Source organism: Heterostelium album, assembly GCF_000004825.1.
Source record: "Heterostelium album PN500 unplaced genomic scaffold PPL_scaffold3, whole genome shotgun sequence".
Classification (NCBI taxonomy): Eukaryota; Evosea; class Eumycetozoa; order Acytosteliales; family Acytosteliaceae; genus Heterostelium; species Heterostelium album.
Window position 1 is genome coordinate 1,667,127 of NW_008805065.1, and position 16,554 is coordinate 1,683,680.

Here is a 16,554-nt window from a genome sequence, read left to right on the forward strand (position 1 = left end):
AAAAAAATGTACAAAAAATACTTTTGGGAAATTTGATCTTTTAAAAAAAAAATTAAACAAATTTTTGAACAGGTGACACTGTGAATTGAACTGTTATTATCATTACACTTTTTTTTCATTCTTTATCATACTTTTTTTTTTTTTTTTTTAATTTGTTGTGAAAGAGATGAATAGAATAGTAAATAAATCAAGAGTTGTTATACAAAATTTTGTATTGAATAATGGAAGATGTATGTACTCTTCATCATCATCATCAGCTGGTCATGATGATTTTATGTTTCCATCGGTTCGTCGTCTTCTCACTGAATACAATTTGAAGTATTCTCAGGTGAAGCCAACTGGACCACAGGGAAGAGTACTCAAAGGTGATGTAATCACATATGTACAATCGAATAATCTTAAACCTGCAGATCTTAAATCATTAGAACCAACAACAACTACAACAACAGCAGCAGCAACAGCTACAACAACAACAGAAAATAAATCAACTACAACTACAACTACACAAGGATTCAATGTTAAACCACCACAATTTGAAGATACACCACATAATAACATTAGAAAGGTGATTGCCACTAAATTAACTCAATCGAAACAATCGGTACCTCACATGTACATGACAGTTCAATGTGAAATCGACAGTCTACTCTCACTTAGAACTGTTCTTAATGGTAAGATATAGATTAAAAGTACAATAGTATAATTTGCAAGTGAATCGAATCTAATAATAATATTGTTTTTGTTTATAGCCAATTCGACATCAAAGATTTCAGTGAATGATTTTGTAATTAAAGCATGCGCTTTGGCATTGAGAGATGTACCAGCAGCCAATTGTAGATGGGACGAGAAAGCTGGAAAGACAATCAATAATCCAACTGTAGATATATCAGTGGCAGTAGCAACGGATCGTGGTTTGATTACACCGATCGTTGGAAAGACCGACACCAAGTCACTCGGCAACATTGCCACCGAACTCAAAGACTTGGCCGGTCGTGCCAGAATCGGCAAGTTGAAGCCAGAGGAATTCCAAGGTGGAACGTTCTCAGTATCGAATCTCGGAATGTATGGAATAACACATTTCAATGCGATTATCAATTACCCACAAGCCGGTATCTTGGCAATCGGTGGTGGTCGTAAAGTTATCAAGAATCGTGCTTACACACTAGATGAGCTAGATTCACTCGACACTACTACCGCAGCAGCAGCAGGTCCATCCGTATCGAACGTCATTGATGTAACACTGTCCGGTGACAACAGAGTGTTTGACGATGAAATAGCTGCTACTTTCCTCGACACCTTTAAGAAATATATATCAAATCCACAATTAATGATGTTATAAACAAATAAATTATAATAATAATAATAATAGCCATTTGAACCGATTTTCAAAATAATAAATCAAATAATAAATGCTTCATTATTCTTTATTTGAATATGAATATTTTATAATAGTTAATATTTTTTTATTCTCTTGCTTTTTGAAGGAGTTGTCTTCTTGACATTGTTTCGTTTGGCAGCGCAATAGTTTGTTTGTTGTTCACTGTTAATCCAATATATTTGTAAGCTGATGTTTATGTTTGATCAAGTCTTGGTGATCCCAATAGGAGTTGTTGTTTTGTCATTCGAACATCACAGAGTGTGATTGTTTCGTGTCGGGATAGTATAAGTGCAAGTATATTATATGATAATGAATCTGTAGATCAATTTCTTTTGTTTTCAAGTATAGTAGTTTTTGTGTCATTGACTGACCATTGTGGAGTGTAATTGATTCACCTCCTGAGAGTGTCATTGCAAGGATATAATATAATGTGGCCTCCGTTGGATTAAACTCTATTGCTTTCAAGAATAATTGTTTTTGTCATTGTTTGACCATTATTAAGTGTTATTGATTCACCACTAGATAGTGTATTCGCAAGGTTATTATAAGAATTGAAATTTGCTGAATCATATTCTATTGATTTATTTATTCAAACAATTACAAACAAGAAATAATAAAAAGAATAATTTTTTTTATTTATTCTCTTGCCCTTTGGAGGAGATGTCTTTTTGACATTCGTTTACCATTTGGAAGTGTAATGGTTTGTTTGTTGTTCCAAAGTAATAGTCCAATCGATCTGTAAGATGATGTTTGTGTTTGATCATAATAAAGCAATTAACCCTAATCAGTGTATATAAAGGGTTAAATTAAATTTGTATTGATACAACTATTTTTTTGAATATTAATAATTAAATATTTTCATTGTTAATTGTCTTGGTTTGTCTTATTTCATACCAACACCTCTCATTTGTATCATTTCATTTTATCAATCCCCCCAAAAAAATTAACAAATTTTGCACATATAAAAAAAACTGAGTAAAAAAAAACCCAACCTATAAAATGTAATAAATACAGAATTAATTTATTTTTCCACCACACCACACTTAAATTAATTAATTTGAACTACAATTCATTTTTTATGAATTCTTCTATCTATTAAAATATTTTTTTTATCACTATAAATTTAATTTGTAAAAAGAAAATAATGGCAAATGAAATTTTTATCTATTAATATATTTTTTATTTCTATCTATTAAAATATTTTTTTTATCACTATAAATTTAATTTGTAAAAAGAAAATAATAGCAAATGAAAATATTTAAATTTTTAGATGAATTTAAAAAGTCTAATCATTTTGTTAATGAAGCAAAACAATCTAAATATATTATGATAAATTCAAATATTCCAGAGAAACAACAAGACAGTCAACCAGTAACAGATGAACAACAATTTTTATTGAGATCTATTGAATCATATCCTACAATATACACTTTTTATAATAACCTTGCATTAACTATTTCAAATGGTGAATCGGTGACACTTCTTAATGGACAATCAATGACACAACAACAACTATACCTGAAAGCCATTGATTGCGATCCAACCAATTATATTTCATACAATAATCTAGCAAAATCTCTCAGGAGAAAAGAATCGATTACACTTCTTAATGGACAATCAATGACACAACAACAACTTTATATGAAAGCAATAGATTGTGATCCAACCAATTATATTTCATATTATTACTTGGCACTTTTACTGAAGAACGGTGAATCAATCACTCTTAATAATGGCCAATCAATGACAAAACATCAACTATTTTTGAAAGCAATAGAATGTGATCCAACCAACGCCAGTTCATTCTATAGCCTTGCCTGTAATCTTACAAAAGGTGAATCAATCACTCTTAATAATGGACAATCAATGACACAACAACAACTATTTTTGAAAGCAATAGAATGTGATCCGAGGCATTCAAATGCTTTTGTTGAACTTGGATATATACTACACACATGTGTACCCAAGGGTGAATCAATCACTCTTAATAATGGACATTCAATGACATTACAACAAATATACTTGAAAGCAATAGAGTGTGATCCAACCAATCATGTAGCATATTATAACCTTTCATTTACTCTTCCACCACGTTCTAGCAAATCTATTAAACTTTATAATGGAAAGTCTAAGACTAGTTTCAGACTATTATTGAAAGTACTAGATTTAAATCCAAATTATTCCGATGCATATATACACGTGGCAAATGGACTTGATAGAGATGAATTTATATATCTTAAAAATGGTACACCAATAGATGCATTTAGTCTATATAAAAAGGCAATAATGTGTGATCCATCAAACTATTTTGCATATGTGAATTTGGCAAATAAAATGGAAAATAAGGAATCAATTACTTTACAAACAAACGGTACACTAGCGACTTATACAAAGAAAGATCTATATATCAAAGCAATTCAAATTGACCCAAATAGATATTATGCATATTTTAATATAGCATATAATATGAAATCAAAAGAAACAATTACACTCAACAATGGTGCTATAATGACAAAACAACAATTATTATTGGAAGCAAACAGATTAGATAATACAAATAAATTTATATACAAGTATATTGGACTGACTCTGAAGAGCAACAAACAAACTATTACACTTTCAAATGGTGAACAATTATCAAAGAAACAACTATTGGAAAAAGCAAGAAATAAAAAAAACAAATAATTTCATCACATAATTAATAAAAATAATTTAAACCTTTAGTTTTTTTGGTGGTTTTCTTTTTTTGATTTCCTAGAAAATTGTTATTTAATATTTCCAAAAGATAATATTTGTTAAAAGTCAATTAAAGCTAGTGAGAAAAACAAAAAAAAAACCGACATGGCGAATGTCCAGCAGGTGATGGGTTTTAAATGATTTTTAACATATCTTAGAGATTCCTCTAAAAGTTGTTGTTTTGTCATAGGAACATCGCCGTGGAGTGTGATTGTTTCATGTCGTAGATAGGATATTTGCAAGGTTATATGAATATGAATCGGTCGGATCAATTTCTATTGTTTTCAAGTATAATTGTCGTACTGTCATTGACTGACCATTGTGAAGTGTGATTGATTCACTATGAAAGTGTTGTTGCAAGATTACTATATGAATATGTATTGGTTGGATCACACTCTATTGCTTTCAAGCATAGTTGTCGTTTTGTCATTGTTTGGCCTTTAAGAAGTGTGATTGAAAGTACAATTGCAAGATAATAATAAAAACGTGAACTGGTCGGATCACTTTCTATTGCTTTCATATATAGTTGTTGTTGTGTCATTGATTGACCATCTGGCAGTATGGTTGATTCACCACTTGAAAGATTTCCTGCAAGGTTATTATATGAATTGGAATTGGTTGAATCATACTCTAATGCTTTCAATAGAAGCTGTTCTTTCGTAATTGATTCACCCGAAGGGAGTTCAATTGTTTGTTGAGCATTATTATAATCATGCTCAAGTGTAATTGCAAACAGCAGGAGTTCACTTTCATTCTCATTTGAACTGTTATTATTCTGATGTTTTCTTTTCATTTTTAAATAAAATAATAATATCTTTAATTAATGTTCAGATCTAATAGATATTTACTTTTATAACATATAAATTGATCAAGAGCTAATATAAATCTTTACTACGAAAATTAAATAAAAAAAAAATTCTGCTAAAATCATAACAGTTATTACCCCGATTTTTACCAAACCGTGTCTTTTCTCCCCTCATCATCCGCTTGTGTGTTGCTTCTATATTGCAAACCACAGTGGTTGACCAAAGGGATATTGTCTCGACATCGATGTCATTAGAGTAGTAAACTTACTCGAGTAAAGTCACTAGTAGATTTTAAGAGTTACAAATAAATTAAGTAATTGTTTCATAATATTATAGTGTATTAAAACTATAAAAAAAAAAAAAAAAGTAAAAACATTAAGAACTTTTTTGCAAAAAAAAAAAATAAAAGGTCTGTTCATATGGTTTGACACCCTGACATGAAAGGAAAAAAAAAGTTGAGGCGACGCTTATGACGAAAGATTTAATCAAACGATACTTTCATACATTTTTTTTGTTTCATTTCATTTTTTTTTTTATTCTAAATTTCATTAAATAATTATTTAAATATATAAAATATATTTATAGCAATAGATAGGTTGTTTGATTCACAAGAAAGACATCGATCCAACATTGTTTTGTTGTCCTTACCATTTACACCACCCACACACTATTTAAAATTGTTTTTTTTTACAACACAACAAATAAATCAACAAAACTTAATAATCTATATACTATTTATTTCAAATCTTTCACAATTGTTGCTAACTAACTATTTTAGATTCATTCAATTATTTCATTGTATTTTTATTGTAATTTATTTTACATATATTTCAAAAAACCAACCAATAGACAACTATAAATAGATATAAATTGATTGTCGTTGAATTAATACAATCTAGATTGATTAGTTATTTATTTATATTTCTAAATGAAAAAAGAAGATAGATATTAGTTAATAGTTTAAAAATAATATATATAAAAGAGAAAAACCAAAATAATCTAGAATGAGTTTTTTTAGTTTTGATAGAGGTAATCATTTGATACCAAATCACAAATAGTTAGATAGATAGATGTATTAATCATTCAATTTTCCAACAGAGCGATGGATACCGATCGGTAAAGATTTCATGGCTGGTTCTGTAGGTGGAATGTCATCGATGCTAACAGGTCATCCATTCGATACAATCAAAGTTATGCTACAAGATGGTTCTGGAAATGTTCCTAAATTTAAAAATGGTTGGCAAGCTCTTAAATATACAGTACAAATGGATGGTGTAAGTTGTTAATACATAAACCTTATTCAATCAATCAATCAATCAACCAACCGATCAAGTTATTTATTAATCATTGATTGTCTTTCTCATATTAGATTAGAGGTGTATATAGAGGACTTTCAGTACCATTAGTTAGTGTATCATTTATAAACTCGATATTCTTTGTAACAAATAATCATTGTCAAAAGTTATTCCATCCGAATAACGATACTCTGATTCCATATCACAAGTCAGTATTGCAACAACAATGACATGGAAATTGACAACTATATTAACACAACGTTATATATTTATAGGGTTGCAGCAGCTGGCGCGATAGCAGGTGGCACTATTTCATTTTTTTTAACACCACGTGACTTGATAAAGTCAAAACTACAGGTTCAATCGAGAAATACAAATCTACTGTCGACGGTTACAACAAAAGGCGAACCACCACGTCAGTTCTATAAGGGACCGATCGATGTCATTCGACAGATCATCAGAAAAGATGGATTTCTAGGTTTGTTTAAGGGTTTGCGACCGACACTGGCGAGAGACATCCCCGGTGACATGGTTTACTTCACAATGTACGAGTTTATGAAGCGAAAGCTATCGGCACTCTCGAAATCGAGTGGACATCCCGAGCACTTTCCGGCGTGGGTTGCCATTGGTGCCGGTGGTTGTGCAGGTATGAGTTTCTGGGCATCGATATACCCGCTCGACGTCATCAAGACGCGAATTCAAACACAGCCAGAGCCTGCAATCTACAAGGGAATCATTCACTGCGCAAAAGAAATCTACAGAAAGGAAGGTATCGCCACCTTTTACAAGGGTTTCTCAGCTACGATTCTACGAGCATTCCCAACGAGTGCCGTAAACTTTTTCATGTACGAAACCACAAAGAAAATGTTAAACTCTAAAATCGATGATCAAGATTTATCTTCTATTGGTTTAGAAGCAACTTAAAAATAATAATAATATAAATAATAATAATAATAATAATAATCATATATATATATATATATTTGTTCTTCTGTTATCAAAAAATTATAATAATCTTTTTTTTGTTTTTTTTTTTAAATAATAATAATCGAATCCTCTAAAAACTACTCTCATCAACCTATCTCCATCCTCTCCTCTGCTCTCTTCTTCACACCCAGGTATATTTTAAACATTTTCTCCACACAACTACAACCTCCAAACTAACCAATCAATTCACAATAATTATATAATAATAAATAATGTTATTATTGAGATTAACGAATTTATCAATTTTAATAAAGCATGTCTGTTGCACCAACAACAAACTTGATGCTACAGACCAAAAATGATCCTTTTCTCACGTGAACAGTTCAAGAGTCAGAAGCTTCAACAAAAAACAAATTAAAAAAAAACCAGCTTCGTTTTGTTGATAAAATCCCATATGAAAATTTTTTATTTTTATTTTTTCCTTTTTTAGGTATTTTCACTATCTAAATAATAAGCTTTTCTATTTTATTTTTATTTTTTTATTTTTTTATTTAAATGTGATACCAATGATGAATATATTAAACTAATCCTTTTTTTAAAAAAATTAAATAATTATAAATAATATAATATATTTATAAATCAAAATATAATTAAAATTTGTAGTTAATTCAAAATTAATATTAATATAACAATGGAATGTATAAATTTTTTAAAGACAACTCAGATTCAACATGCTATTAAACCAAAGACGATAATCACTGTTGACACCACCACCTCACTCGAGGAGATTCTGAGAGTGTTTGATGAGAATTCGATTGTTGCTGCCCCAGTCTATGATAATGAAACAAATAAAGTGATAGCTGTAATAGATATGATGGATATTGGTATGTAAATAAAATTTATTTATTTTTAGATTAATATTTATTAAAGATTTTTTTATTTATTTTTTAAATAATAGTTGATTTTATTATATCATTTGTCGGATTGGAGATAGTTGATATTCAACAAATATTAAAAGTAGAACCAAGGAAATTCTTTACTATCTTGGAAAGTTGTGGTGGTCTATTTTCTGATAGTCCAGCAATTAACATACTGGCAAATAGAAAGAATAAATTGATGGTCATAAGAGAGAGTGATTCATTCCTCAACGCAATAGAGAGAATGAGTGAAAAGCTATCGAAACTTTTTATTGTAGATAGCAGAATGACCATTATTAATTTAATTAGTGAATCTGATATACTGGCATTAATTGCTCAAAATATACATGTTTTAGGGTATTTACAAAATTATATTATAAAATAATAATAATAATTTAATCTTACAATATTTTTTTTTACTAAATCAGGGATGTTAGAACTAAAACTATAAATCAAGTTGGTTTGTCAAGTTCAAAGATAGTTTTATATCCTCAAGAAACTAGAGTAATAAATATATTACAAGATATTATACAACAAAAAATAACAGCAGTTCCTATTATCGACTCTAATAAAAAATTGGTATGTAACAATTATAAAAAAAAACAAAGTTTAATTGCTTATTCTAATAAACTTATTGATCTTCATTATTAGTTTGCCAATTTTTCGATATCAAACCTAAAAGGTTTGACAAAGAAGAACTTTTCAGAGTTGATGTTACCAGTGGTTGATTATTTACAATATCAAAATATTAAAGAGAAGAAGAATAATCTTTCGTGTTTGAAGGAGAAGTCTTTCCATCCACTAACAGTTTATTCGTGGGATACTGTTGAGAATGCAATCTACAAAATGGTATCTACAAAGGTGCATCGTTTGTGGGTAGTCGATATCGATTGTCATCCAATATCTGTTGTGACAATCGATAGTATACTGAAACTAATGTCAATGTCAAGAATGGATATTAACCAATAACCAATGACATAAATAGTGAATTTAATAATTGTACTTTAAATAATAATAATAATAATAATAAAAAATAAAAATAAAAAAAACTAATGTATAAATATAAATCACCATAATCCACCATCAACTCTAATAACTTGTCCAGTAATATAATTCGATTCAACTAAAAATAATGCAGCCTTTGCTATTTCCTAAATATATGTGTAGATTAATAAATAAAGTAAAGTTAGTTTAGAGTTAACTCTTCTCTCTCTCACTCTCTTTGTTATCTATCTATTCATACTTCAACATTTCCAATTCTTTTGAGTGGTATTCTTTCAATGAGTGTCTCGCCTTGTGATGCTATATAGGGTGCCGACATATCAGTGTCAATGTAGCCCGGTGATATTACATTGGATGTAATGTTGAAATGTCCTACTTCACGTGACAATGACTTTGAGAAACCAACTAGACCGGCTTTCGATGCAGAGTATATCGATTGTCCACGGTTACCTTGATCAGCTACAACGCTACCCAAGAAGATAACACGTCCCCATTGCTTCTTGATCATTGGTTTCAGCAGTAATCGCGTCAAATCGATAGGTGTCTGAAGATTAACTTGTAGGATCGTTCTAACATCGTTCGATTTCGATCTAAAGAATAGGTCGTTCTGAGTGATACCTGCGGCGTGTACCAGTATATCGAATTCCAGTAGATGATCGTTGTTTTGTTGTTTTAAAGCTTGTGACATCTCATCATAACTACCACCTGTTAATGGTACCGAGAGGTCAAAAACAAGACCACTATGTCTGTTGGTCGGCTGATCTCTATTTAAACCATTGTTTTCTAAGGTATTTAGATCACCATTTATATGAACGATCGGTAATGAACTGACAACTTCTTTGTTTAATATTGGATCTTTACTAAGGATTGTAACATTTGCACCACTTGCTGCCAGTCTTTGTGCAATTGCTTTACCAATACCTCTACTTCCACCACTAAATATGTTATTAAATAGATAGTTAAATTGATTAATTATTTAGAGAATCAACACCACCATCTATATATCTATTAACTCTCAATACCTACGTTACAAGTGCCTTTTTACCCCAACATGATAGGTTTGATATTGTACCTGTTGAACTAGAACTAACTTTACAATAATATCTATTTAATATTGAAATAGATAAATTTGATCTATTTAACATATCGTGAAATGCAATAAAATATTTAATTTGATCAATCGTGATGTTATTAAAATAAAACCCAAAAGAGGGAATTAGTTTTTTTTTAATAATCAATAATCAAAATAATTTATTTAGAAAAGAGTTTATCAGTTGGCTTTTGAGATTTCACTGTTGTCGTTGTCGTTGTTGTTGTTGGTTTCTTTGATAGTTGACTATGATTAAAGTATAGAGAGAATGGTGCTTGGAATAAGAAATAGAGATGTTCTTTGTTATCTTTGGGTTTGGTTTCCTGTTCATCCATGAGCGTAGCTAATGTTAAGAGAATGCACTCCAAAGGAAGAGGAGAGAGTATAGAGTTAAGAGTTTGAATGTCACCGTATTCGTTGGCTCTTGAATCATAGATCCATTGCTTAATTAGTTTCTTGTTGGTCTTTATTTTCTCTATCCAATCAGCATAGCAATTCCTCTCCTCCTCAGTAAGTTCCAACCTTTCAAACAGACTTTTTGATATCTCTTTTGTGGGTGTACCTTGTAACAATACAATGAATCTCATCATAACTAGATTTGGTTTCTTAAATAATTAAATTAATAAACAACAAGAAACAACATTAACATTTTTGTGTTTTAGTAAATAATCTAAACTATAATAATAGATACCTGATCAAGATGAAGTGTTTGATACCATAGTATTGTATCTTCGATATGTCTAAAAAGTCTGCTGTTAATCTGTAGGTTTGGAGATATCTCTTGGAGTATACAGTAGATCTGCATATCCTTGAGGATATCTATATGGTCTTGTCCATCTCTCTTGAATATTTGCTTAAAGAAATCCATGAATTGTCTTCCACTGATCTTCTTGGCTGCTGACATCTGCATGGTAGAATACTTTATGAATTTCTTTGTCTCTCTAGATAGTTTGAATTTCATCTTGTTGGAAACTGTTAGAATACTAAAACATAGTTAAATTAAGGTTAGATTGTTAGTTTAATATTGAATGTTATCTTTTTATTTTATTAACACCTACTCCAAGAGTGATTTAGGATTATCTATAAAAGAAGTTGAATGTAGTGTTCTTATTCTCTTTTGATTTAGATCATCTATTCCTAAAAAGAAATCATATAGACTAGATATAATGTTGTTAGCTTCTAGATTGTAAATGTATTTGTTATTTATATTAAGATCTTGTGCTAAACTTACTTGTATGATTTTAGTGAGATAACAATGGAATTGAAAGTGTATAAACCAGAGTAACAATAGGATTTGATAATACTTGGTTGAAAAGTATATATATAATCGGAATTTGGATAAAATATATTGCCTACAATTGATATTTCTATTAATTGTGGTAGTAAGTTAGTAATTTATTAATAGTTTAAACATTGTTTATTTTATCAATTAACTTACTAAATGTATATTTGCCTTTGGTCAGAATAATTGTTTGAGATTGATCACTATCATCATTATCATTATCTTTCTGTATTACTTTCCAATCACTATTGGTTTTAATATATTCTATGACATGGCTGACAGTTGTTTGTTGTTGATTATTATCCAAGACCAATACCGATGAGAATTTATCGATAGAATGTGAAGAGTGTTGATCATAGGTTAAGATCTCTACCACTGTATTACCAACTAAATAGATATCTATATTCGATTGATTACAGAGCTAAATATTTAATTAAATTAGTACTAATGAATGATTGATCAACCTCGATTGTTATTTTTACTAACAACTTACTTCATGTAATATTGTTACTAATTTATGAACTATACCAGGTAACCTTATAGATAAATCATAAGTAAAATCTCTTTTATTATTATTTTGAATATCTTCTACAATACTTTTTTTTTCAAAAGTGTTATTAATGTTAGCAATTTTGAATTGTTATGTTTTAGTGTTATATGTTACTTACATTTTATTATTGATAGCATCTAGTATGTTCTTTAGAATATCGGTTACAGATACAACACCTACTAAACCACAGCCATTGTTTGAACGATCCACAACAGGAACAATCCACTGAAGTTTACTTGTCATCAGTTGAATTACATCGAGCAGAGTACTCTCGGTATCAACATACTGAGCAGAGTCAATCTCCAAGATATCAGATATCTTTTGATTTCTATTTTTAGAGTTTAAAGAATAATAGTATTGTGATTGATTCCTAGATATCTGTCCTATATCTTTATCTTGCTCACTATTATTATTATCGTTATTGCTATTATTATTAACTAATAAATATTTAATAGTTGTATTTGATTGAAATAGTTGGTTGATATCTTCTAATGACGATTGATAGGTTACAACGATTGGGTTTATTGTCATTATCTTTTGAATGTTAATTCCCCTGCCAATGAGTGTACCGTAGATCAATGCAAACATGATGTTCTTGGCCTCGGAGAGAGTGGCATCTTTGAGGGTAACCGACGAAGCGCACTTGTGACCGCCACCACCGACCGTCTCACAGATCTTTCCGACATCGATTGGCGTATCTTTTGTGGTTCGACATATGACAACAGTTCCCGATTCCTCAGCACGAATAAACACCAGCAACGTATGAATATGATGATTGAACTCCAAGTACAGTTGTATAAGTGGTGACAATGAATGTTTAGATTCATCTCCTACAAGTTCACAACAATAGATATCGATAGCGTCTATCGTTATCTTTGTAAGTGTTTTTCGCATAGATTCTAAAATCAATATTTCATGAACATTATTTGTATGTTGTTGTTGATTATTATCTTCATCTTGTAGTTGTTGATGACTAGTTGTTGATTTACCAATAGATAGGAATCTTCTTAACATTGACATGTCCAAAGAGTAATGTCTGGTTAGATACTCCATTGCCTTGAATTCAAGATGTGAAGTTCCACCGTATGTCAACTTTCCAGTGTCTTCGTAGATTCCGATTGCCATGACGGTTGCCTCCAAGTCTGTTAGCTTCAGAGTATCGTGTCGTACACTAAGCATATCAATGATTATAGCGGCGTTTGAACCAGATATAGTTGTCTCTACCAGAGTACTGTCAGACGATGGAATATCATCCGATCCAATTGGATGATGATCACATATATATATAGATTTTATATTATCATTATTAATTCTATTGTTATTATTATTACTATTACTAATATCATCACTATTATTATTATTATTATTATTATTATTATTATTATTTAAATATAAAACATTATATATATGTTTTAATCTTGATAATCTTTTTGTATCTACAATGAATAGATATCTTATATTATCAATTATATCAGGTGATAGATTATTATTATAAAAGATATTGTATTGTAAAAGTATTGATTCATTGTATTCCTCTATGAATGCAACTAAATTTGGATATTGTGTAGGTGGTAATAGACATACTATATCTAAATCATGATTATCTTCTTTGAAATTCACGTTATTAAAATATCTCTGTAAATTTGCAAAATCTTTATTCGCAATTATATTTTTCAATAGGATAAAAGATGCAAAGACAGATGACAACGTATCAAAATCTGCAGCTATATGTCCTGTTATTAAAATATATTGTTTATCTTTATTTAAATTTGATTTAATCGTATTATTATTATCTTTTTTTTTATTATTCATTTGTTTATTTTTTTAATTACTAATTTAATTATTATTATTTTTAATATTAAAATATTTATTTATAAATAATATTTATTTATTGTTAAAAAAATAAATCATCTCTTAACAGACTAAGTTTAACTTAGTCTCGTTCGCTTGAAATTTGCCCTCTCTTTGAATGGAAAAAAAAAATTCGTTTTCGAACAAAATTTTATATGAAATTTTAAATATTTAAATTAATATAAATTTATTTGTTTGTAGATTTTATTTAAATAAATTATTTGTTGGCTGGATCGAAATTTAAATTATTAAAATTAAAGGTTATCAGTATAAGTTGTCCTATAAATATTGAATTCAGGTCTATTGAGAGTAAACCATTCGATGATGTGTGAATAATTGGATTTCATTACTTTCTCCAATGTCGGTGTTGAACATCTTTCTATGATGTTTTCACACAACCATATAATGATATCTAAATTGCCATTTTTGATTGCAGCGTCGAGTGGTTCTTGAACTGATTCGTGTTCATTCGTATTGAAATGGAGGAACTTAATCACCTCCAAGTCAGTTGCATTCGACATTGCTCTATGTGTTAATCCTTCTGTTCTATTGACATGTAAGAACTGGAGAATCTGCAAATGACCATTCTTTGCTGAGTTGTTCATCGCATAGGTTGTACATCCTTCACTTCTATTCTGGTGCAACCATTCTAAAATGTTAAAGTGTCCTAATTCACAAGCATGATCCATTGCCATCTTGGAACAACCTTCACTTCGATTGAAATGAAGATACTTTAACATCTCAAGGTTGTTTAACTTTGCAGCAAGATCCATCGCTCTTTTTGTTGCCATCGTAGTGGTGTTCTCTGTTAACCATCTAACAATCTCGAGATTCGAATTTTCGATTGCCATCTCTATCAAACAATCTGGAAACATTGCATCGGTCTTATTCTCTTTTATCCAAATTAACATCTCCAAGTTGTTGTTTGCAATGGCTTTGTGCGGTGTGACTCCGTGGCTCTCGAAATTATGCTGATGAAGAAGTTTCATAATCTCGACGTTGTTGGCCGCCAACGCATAGTAAGGGGCACTAACAGATCGATGTATCGATTCATTCGAAAGCAGGTACCTGACGATATCTATGTGACCACCGATGATTGCACCTTTGTACATGTCCGATTCTTTCAATTCTTTTTTTGGTCTGTTGGCAACCAACCACTCAATAACCTGGAGATTGCCAGCAGCTGCAGCATTGTCAAATACCTTGCTACTATGTTTCGATTGTTCCGATCGTGCTGAAAGCAATTTAACCATTTCTAAATTACCTGACTTGGGTGAAGCGATAAAAGCATCGTTTAGCTTTCCTTGGTATCCTGTTGTATCCAAGAGGAACTTTACGATATCCATTCGATTGTGTACTGCACCTTCGACAACAAACGATTGTAGATTATTACGAATGGTTGAGGCAAATTGGATCTCCAGAACTCTTTGCTTGATTGTCTTATCTGTATTTTCAAGGTCAACGGGTATACATCTGCTCCACAAGTATTCAAAGATATCTAGCCTGCCAACTTTGATTACCGCCTTGAATGCGCTGACTTGCTGTTCGAAAAACGATGACTTCTTGAGTAGGACCAAAGTATGGTAGTAGTCTTTCAATTCGTTGAAAAATTGATATAATACCAGCATATGCGGATTTCTCTTCAAATCTTGCCACTTGAAACTTTTCTCCCTGAGGATATAGAAAATACTTGTAACATGTTGAAAGATAATTCTATTTAATATTATATTGTTGAACACAGTTAAAAATAATTCTTTATTCATCTTTTTTTTTTTTGTATAAATATAATATATTATTATTATTATGTTATTGATATACTCATTGGTGTTAAAAAAATAGAATCTTCAAAATAACACTTGTTTTTTGTTTTGTTCATTTAATAATAATAAGTGAGTGAAAACAGGTTATTTAACATTATCCTCAATGATATGAGGGAGTTCCCCCATGAAAAACATATGACTGCTTCATGTATGTTCATGAGTTGGGCAAGAGACGGTTTTTGACAAGTTAACATATGTTTTTCATTTTTGTGTGTAGGTAAAAAAAAAAAACTAATTGAAAAAATCAGCTATTTTTACTAATTTTTGATGTGATAGGTTCATCTTTTTTAAGATCTAAAATATCTGATAGTATTCCACTTCTTCATTGTAGCGAATACATTCTCTATTATTATTCTTTACTTTTTTTATTTTGTTATCCTCTTCTTTATTCTTTAATGTATTTTTCTTTATTTAAATCCACTTAACTTTACTAACTCTTTAGAATCTAGCCCCTTTTTAAATCTTTGTTCATCTTTTTTTCTTTTTTTAAGAATCTTATCAGAGTACTCCATGTGATCAGATAAATAAGCAGATTTGATCTTTGGAAAATTGAATTGGAATATAGTTGTAGGCGAGCTATTTGTTGATCTTAATCATGCATCTGTTGATCTTTATCAAGTAACTCCTAGATTTTCTTATAACACTCGTCTAGTTTTGACTTAAATTTCTCGAAATGTAATTTCAAATTTTAGCAATGAATTTACACACCTATTCAAATGATCAATTTTACCGAGTGGATCCATTTGATGATCACAAAATAAACATTTCGGAGTACTGATTATTCTTTCTTTAATCAATTTTATAAGATCTTCAATGCTTTCAGAAGTATGTTTACTAGGTTCAACTTGTAAGCTCATTTGTAATATTTATAAATATATTTATGTGATAAGGTAAATGTAC

General features: G+C 30.0%; 9 protein-coding genes across 9 annotated transcripts; 4 read left to right on the forward strand and 5 right to left on the reverse strand.

The window, feature by feature from the left end:
* Nucleotides 1-166: 166 nt before the first annotated feature.
* Nucleotides 167-1,339, forward strand: pdhX (pyruvate dehydrogenase complex; the record flags this gene model as incomplete). The annotated part of the gene is made up of 2 exons (XM_020574205.1): nt 167-671; nt 750-1,339. The coding sequence occupies 2 exons, from the start codon at nt 167-169 to the stop codon at nt 1,337-1,339; spliced, it is 1,095 nt and encodes a 364-aa protein (XP_020436277.1).
* Nucleotides 1,340-1,618: 279 nt separating this feature from the next.
* On the reverse strand, nt 1,619-2,294 carry PPL_03235 (uncharacterized protein; the record flags this gene model as incomplete). The annotated part of the gene is made up of 2 exons (XM_020574206.1): nt 1,619-1,836; nt 2,273-2,294. 2 exons carry the CDS (start codon nt 2,292-2,294, stop codon nt 1,619-1,621), a joined length of 240 nt encoding a protein of 79 aa, XP_020436278.1.
* A 332-nt stretch (nt 2,295-2,626) lies between these two features.
* PPL_03236 (uncharacterized protein) lies at nt 2,627-4,063 on the forward strand (the record flags this gene model as incomplete). Its single annotated transcript, XM_020574207.1, has 1 exon — nt 2,627-4,063. The coding sequence occupies one exon, from the start codon at nt 2,627-2,629 to the stop codon at nt 4,061-4,063; it is 1,437 nt and encodes a 478-aa protein (XP_020436279.1).
* A 267-nt stretch (nt 4,064-4,330) lies between these two features.
* On the reverse strand, nt 4,331-4,907 carry PPL_03237 (tetratricopeptide repeat protein; the record flags this gene model as incomplete). Its single annotated transcript, XM_020574208.1, has 2 exons — nt 4,331-4,479; nt 4,601-4,907. 2 exons carry the CDS (start codon nt 4,905-4,907, stop codon nt 4,331-4,333), a joined length of 456 nt encoding a protein of 151 aa, XP_020436280.1.
* A 1,017-nt stretch (nt 4,908-5,924) lies between these two features.
* mcfD (mitochondrial substrate carrier family protein) lies at nt 5,925-7,139 on the forward strand (the record flags this gene model as incomplete). The annotated part of the gene is made up of 4 exons (XM_020574209.1): nt 5,925-5,949; nt 6,019-6,194; nt 6,290-6,423; nt 6,491-7,139. The coding sequence occupies 4 exons, from the start codon at nt 5,925-5,927 to the stop codon at nt 7,137-7,139; spliced, it is 984 nt and encodes a 327-aa protein (XP_020436281.1).
* A 694-nt stretch (nt 7,140-7,833) lies between these two features.
* On the forward strand, nt 7,834-9,028 carry PPL_03239 (uncharacterized protein; the record flags this gene model as incomplete). Its single annotated transcript, XM_020574210.1, has 4 exons — nt 7,834-8,026; nt 8,101-8,416; nt 8,488-8,638; nt 8,711-9,028. The coding sequence occupies 4 exons, from the start codon at nt 7,834-7,836 to the stop codon at nt 9,026-9,028; spliced, it is 978 nt and encodes a 325-aa protein (XP_020436282.1).
* Nucleotides 9,029-9,126: 98 nt separating this feature from the next.
* On the reverse strand, nt 9,127-10,206 carry PPL_03240 (SDR family NAD(P)-dependent oxidoreductase; the record flags this gene model as incomplete). Its single annotated transcript, XM_020574211.1, has 3 exons — nt 9,127-9,210; nt 9,303-9,996; nt 10,088-10,206. 3 exons carry the CDS (start codon nt 10,204-10,206, stop codon nt 9,127-9,129), a joined length of 897 nt encoding a protein of 298 aa, XP_020436283.1.
* Nucleotides 10,207-10,312: 106 nt separating this feature from the next.
* Nucleotides 10,313-13,795, reverse strand: PPL_03241 (uncharacterized protein; the record flags this gene model as incomplete). Its single annotated transcript, XM_020574212.1, has 7 exons — nt 10,313-10,756; nt 10,843-11,134; nt 11,210-11,308; nt 11,383-11,503; nt 11,590-11,854; nt 11,927-12,029; nt 12,102-13,795. The coding sequence occupies 7 exons, from the start codon at nt 13,793-13,795 to the stop codon at nt 10,313-10,315; spliced, it is 3,018 nt and encodes a 1,005-aa protein (XP_020436284.1).
* Nucleotides 13,796-14,088: 293 nt separating this feature from the next.
* Nucleotides 14,089-16,511, reverse strand: PPL_03242 (uncharacterized protein; the record flags this gene model as incomplete). The annotated part of the gene is made up of 3 exons (XM_020574213.1): nt 14,089-15,547; nt 16,090-16,230; nt 16,363-16,511. 3 exons carry the CDS (start codon nt 16,509-16,511, stop codon nt 14,089-14,091), a joined length of 1,749 nt encoding a protein of 582 aa, XP_020436285.1.
* Nucleotides 16,512-16,554: the final 43 nt, after the last annotated feature.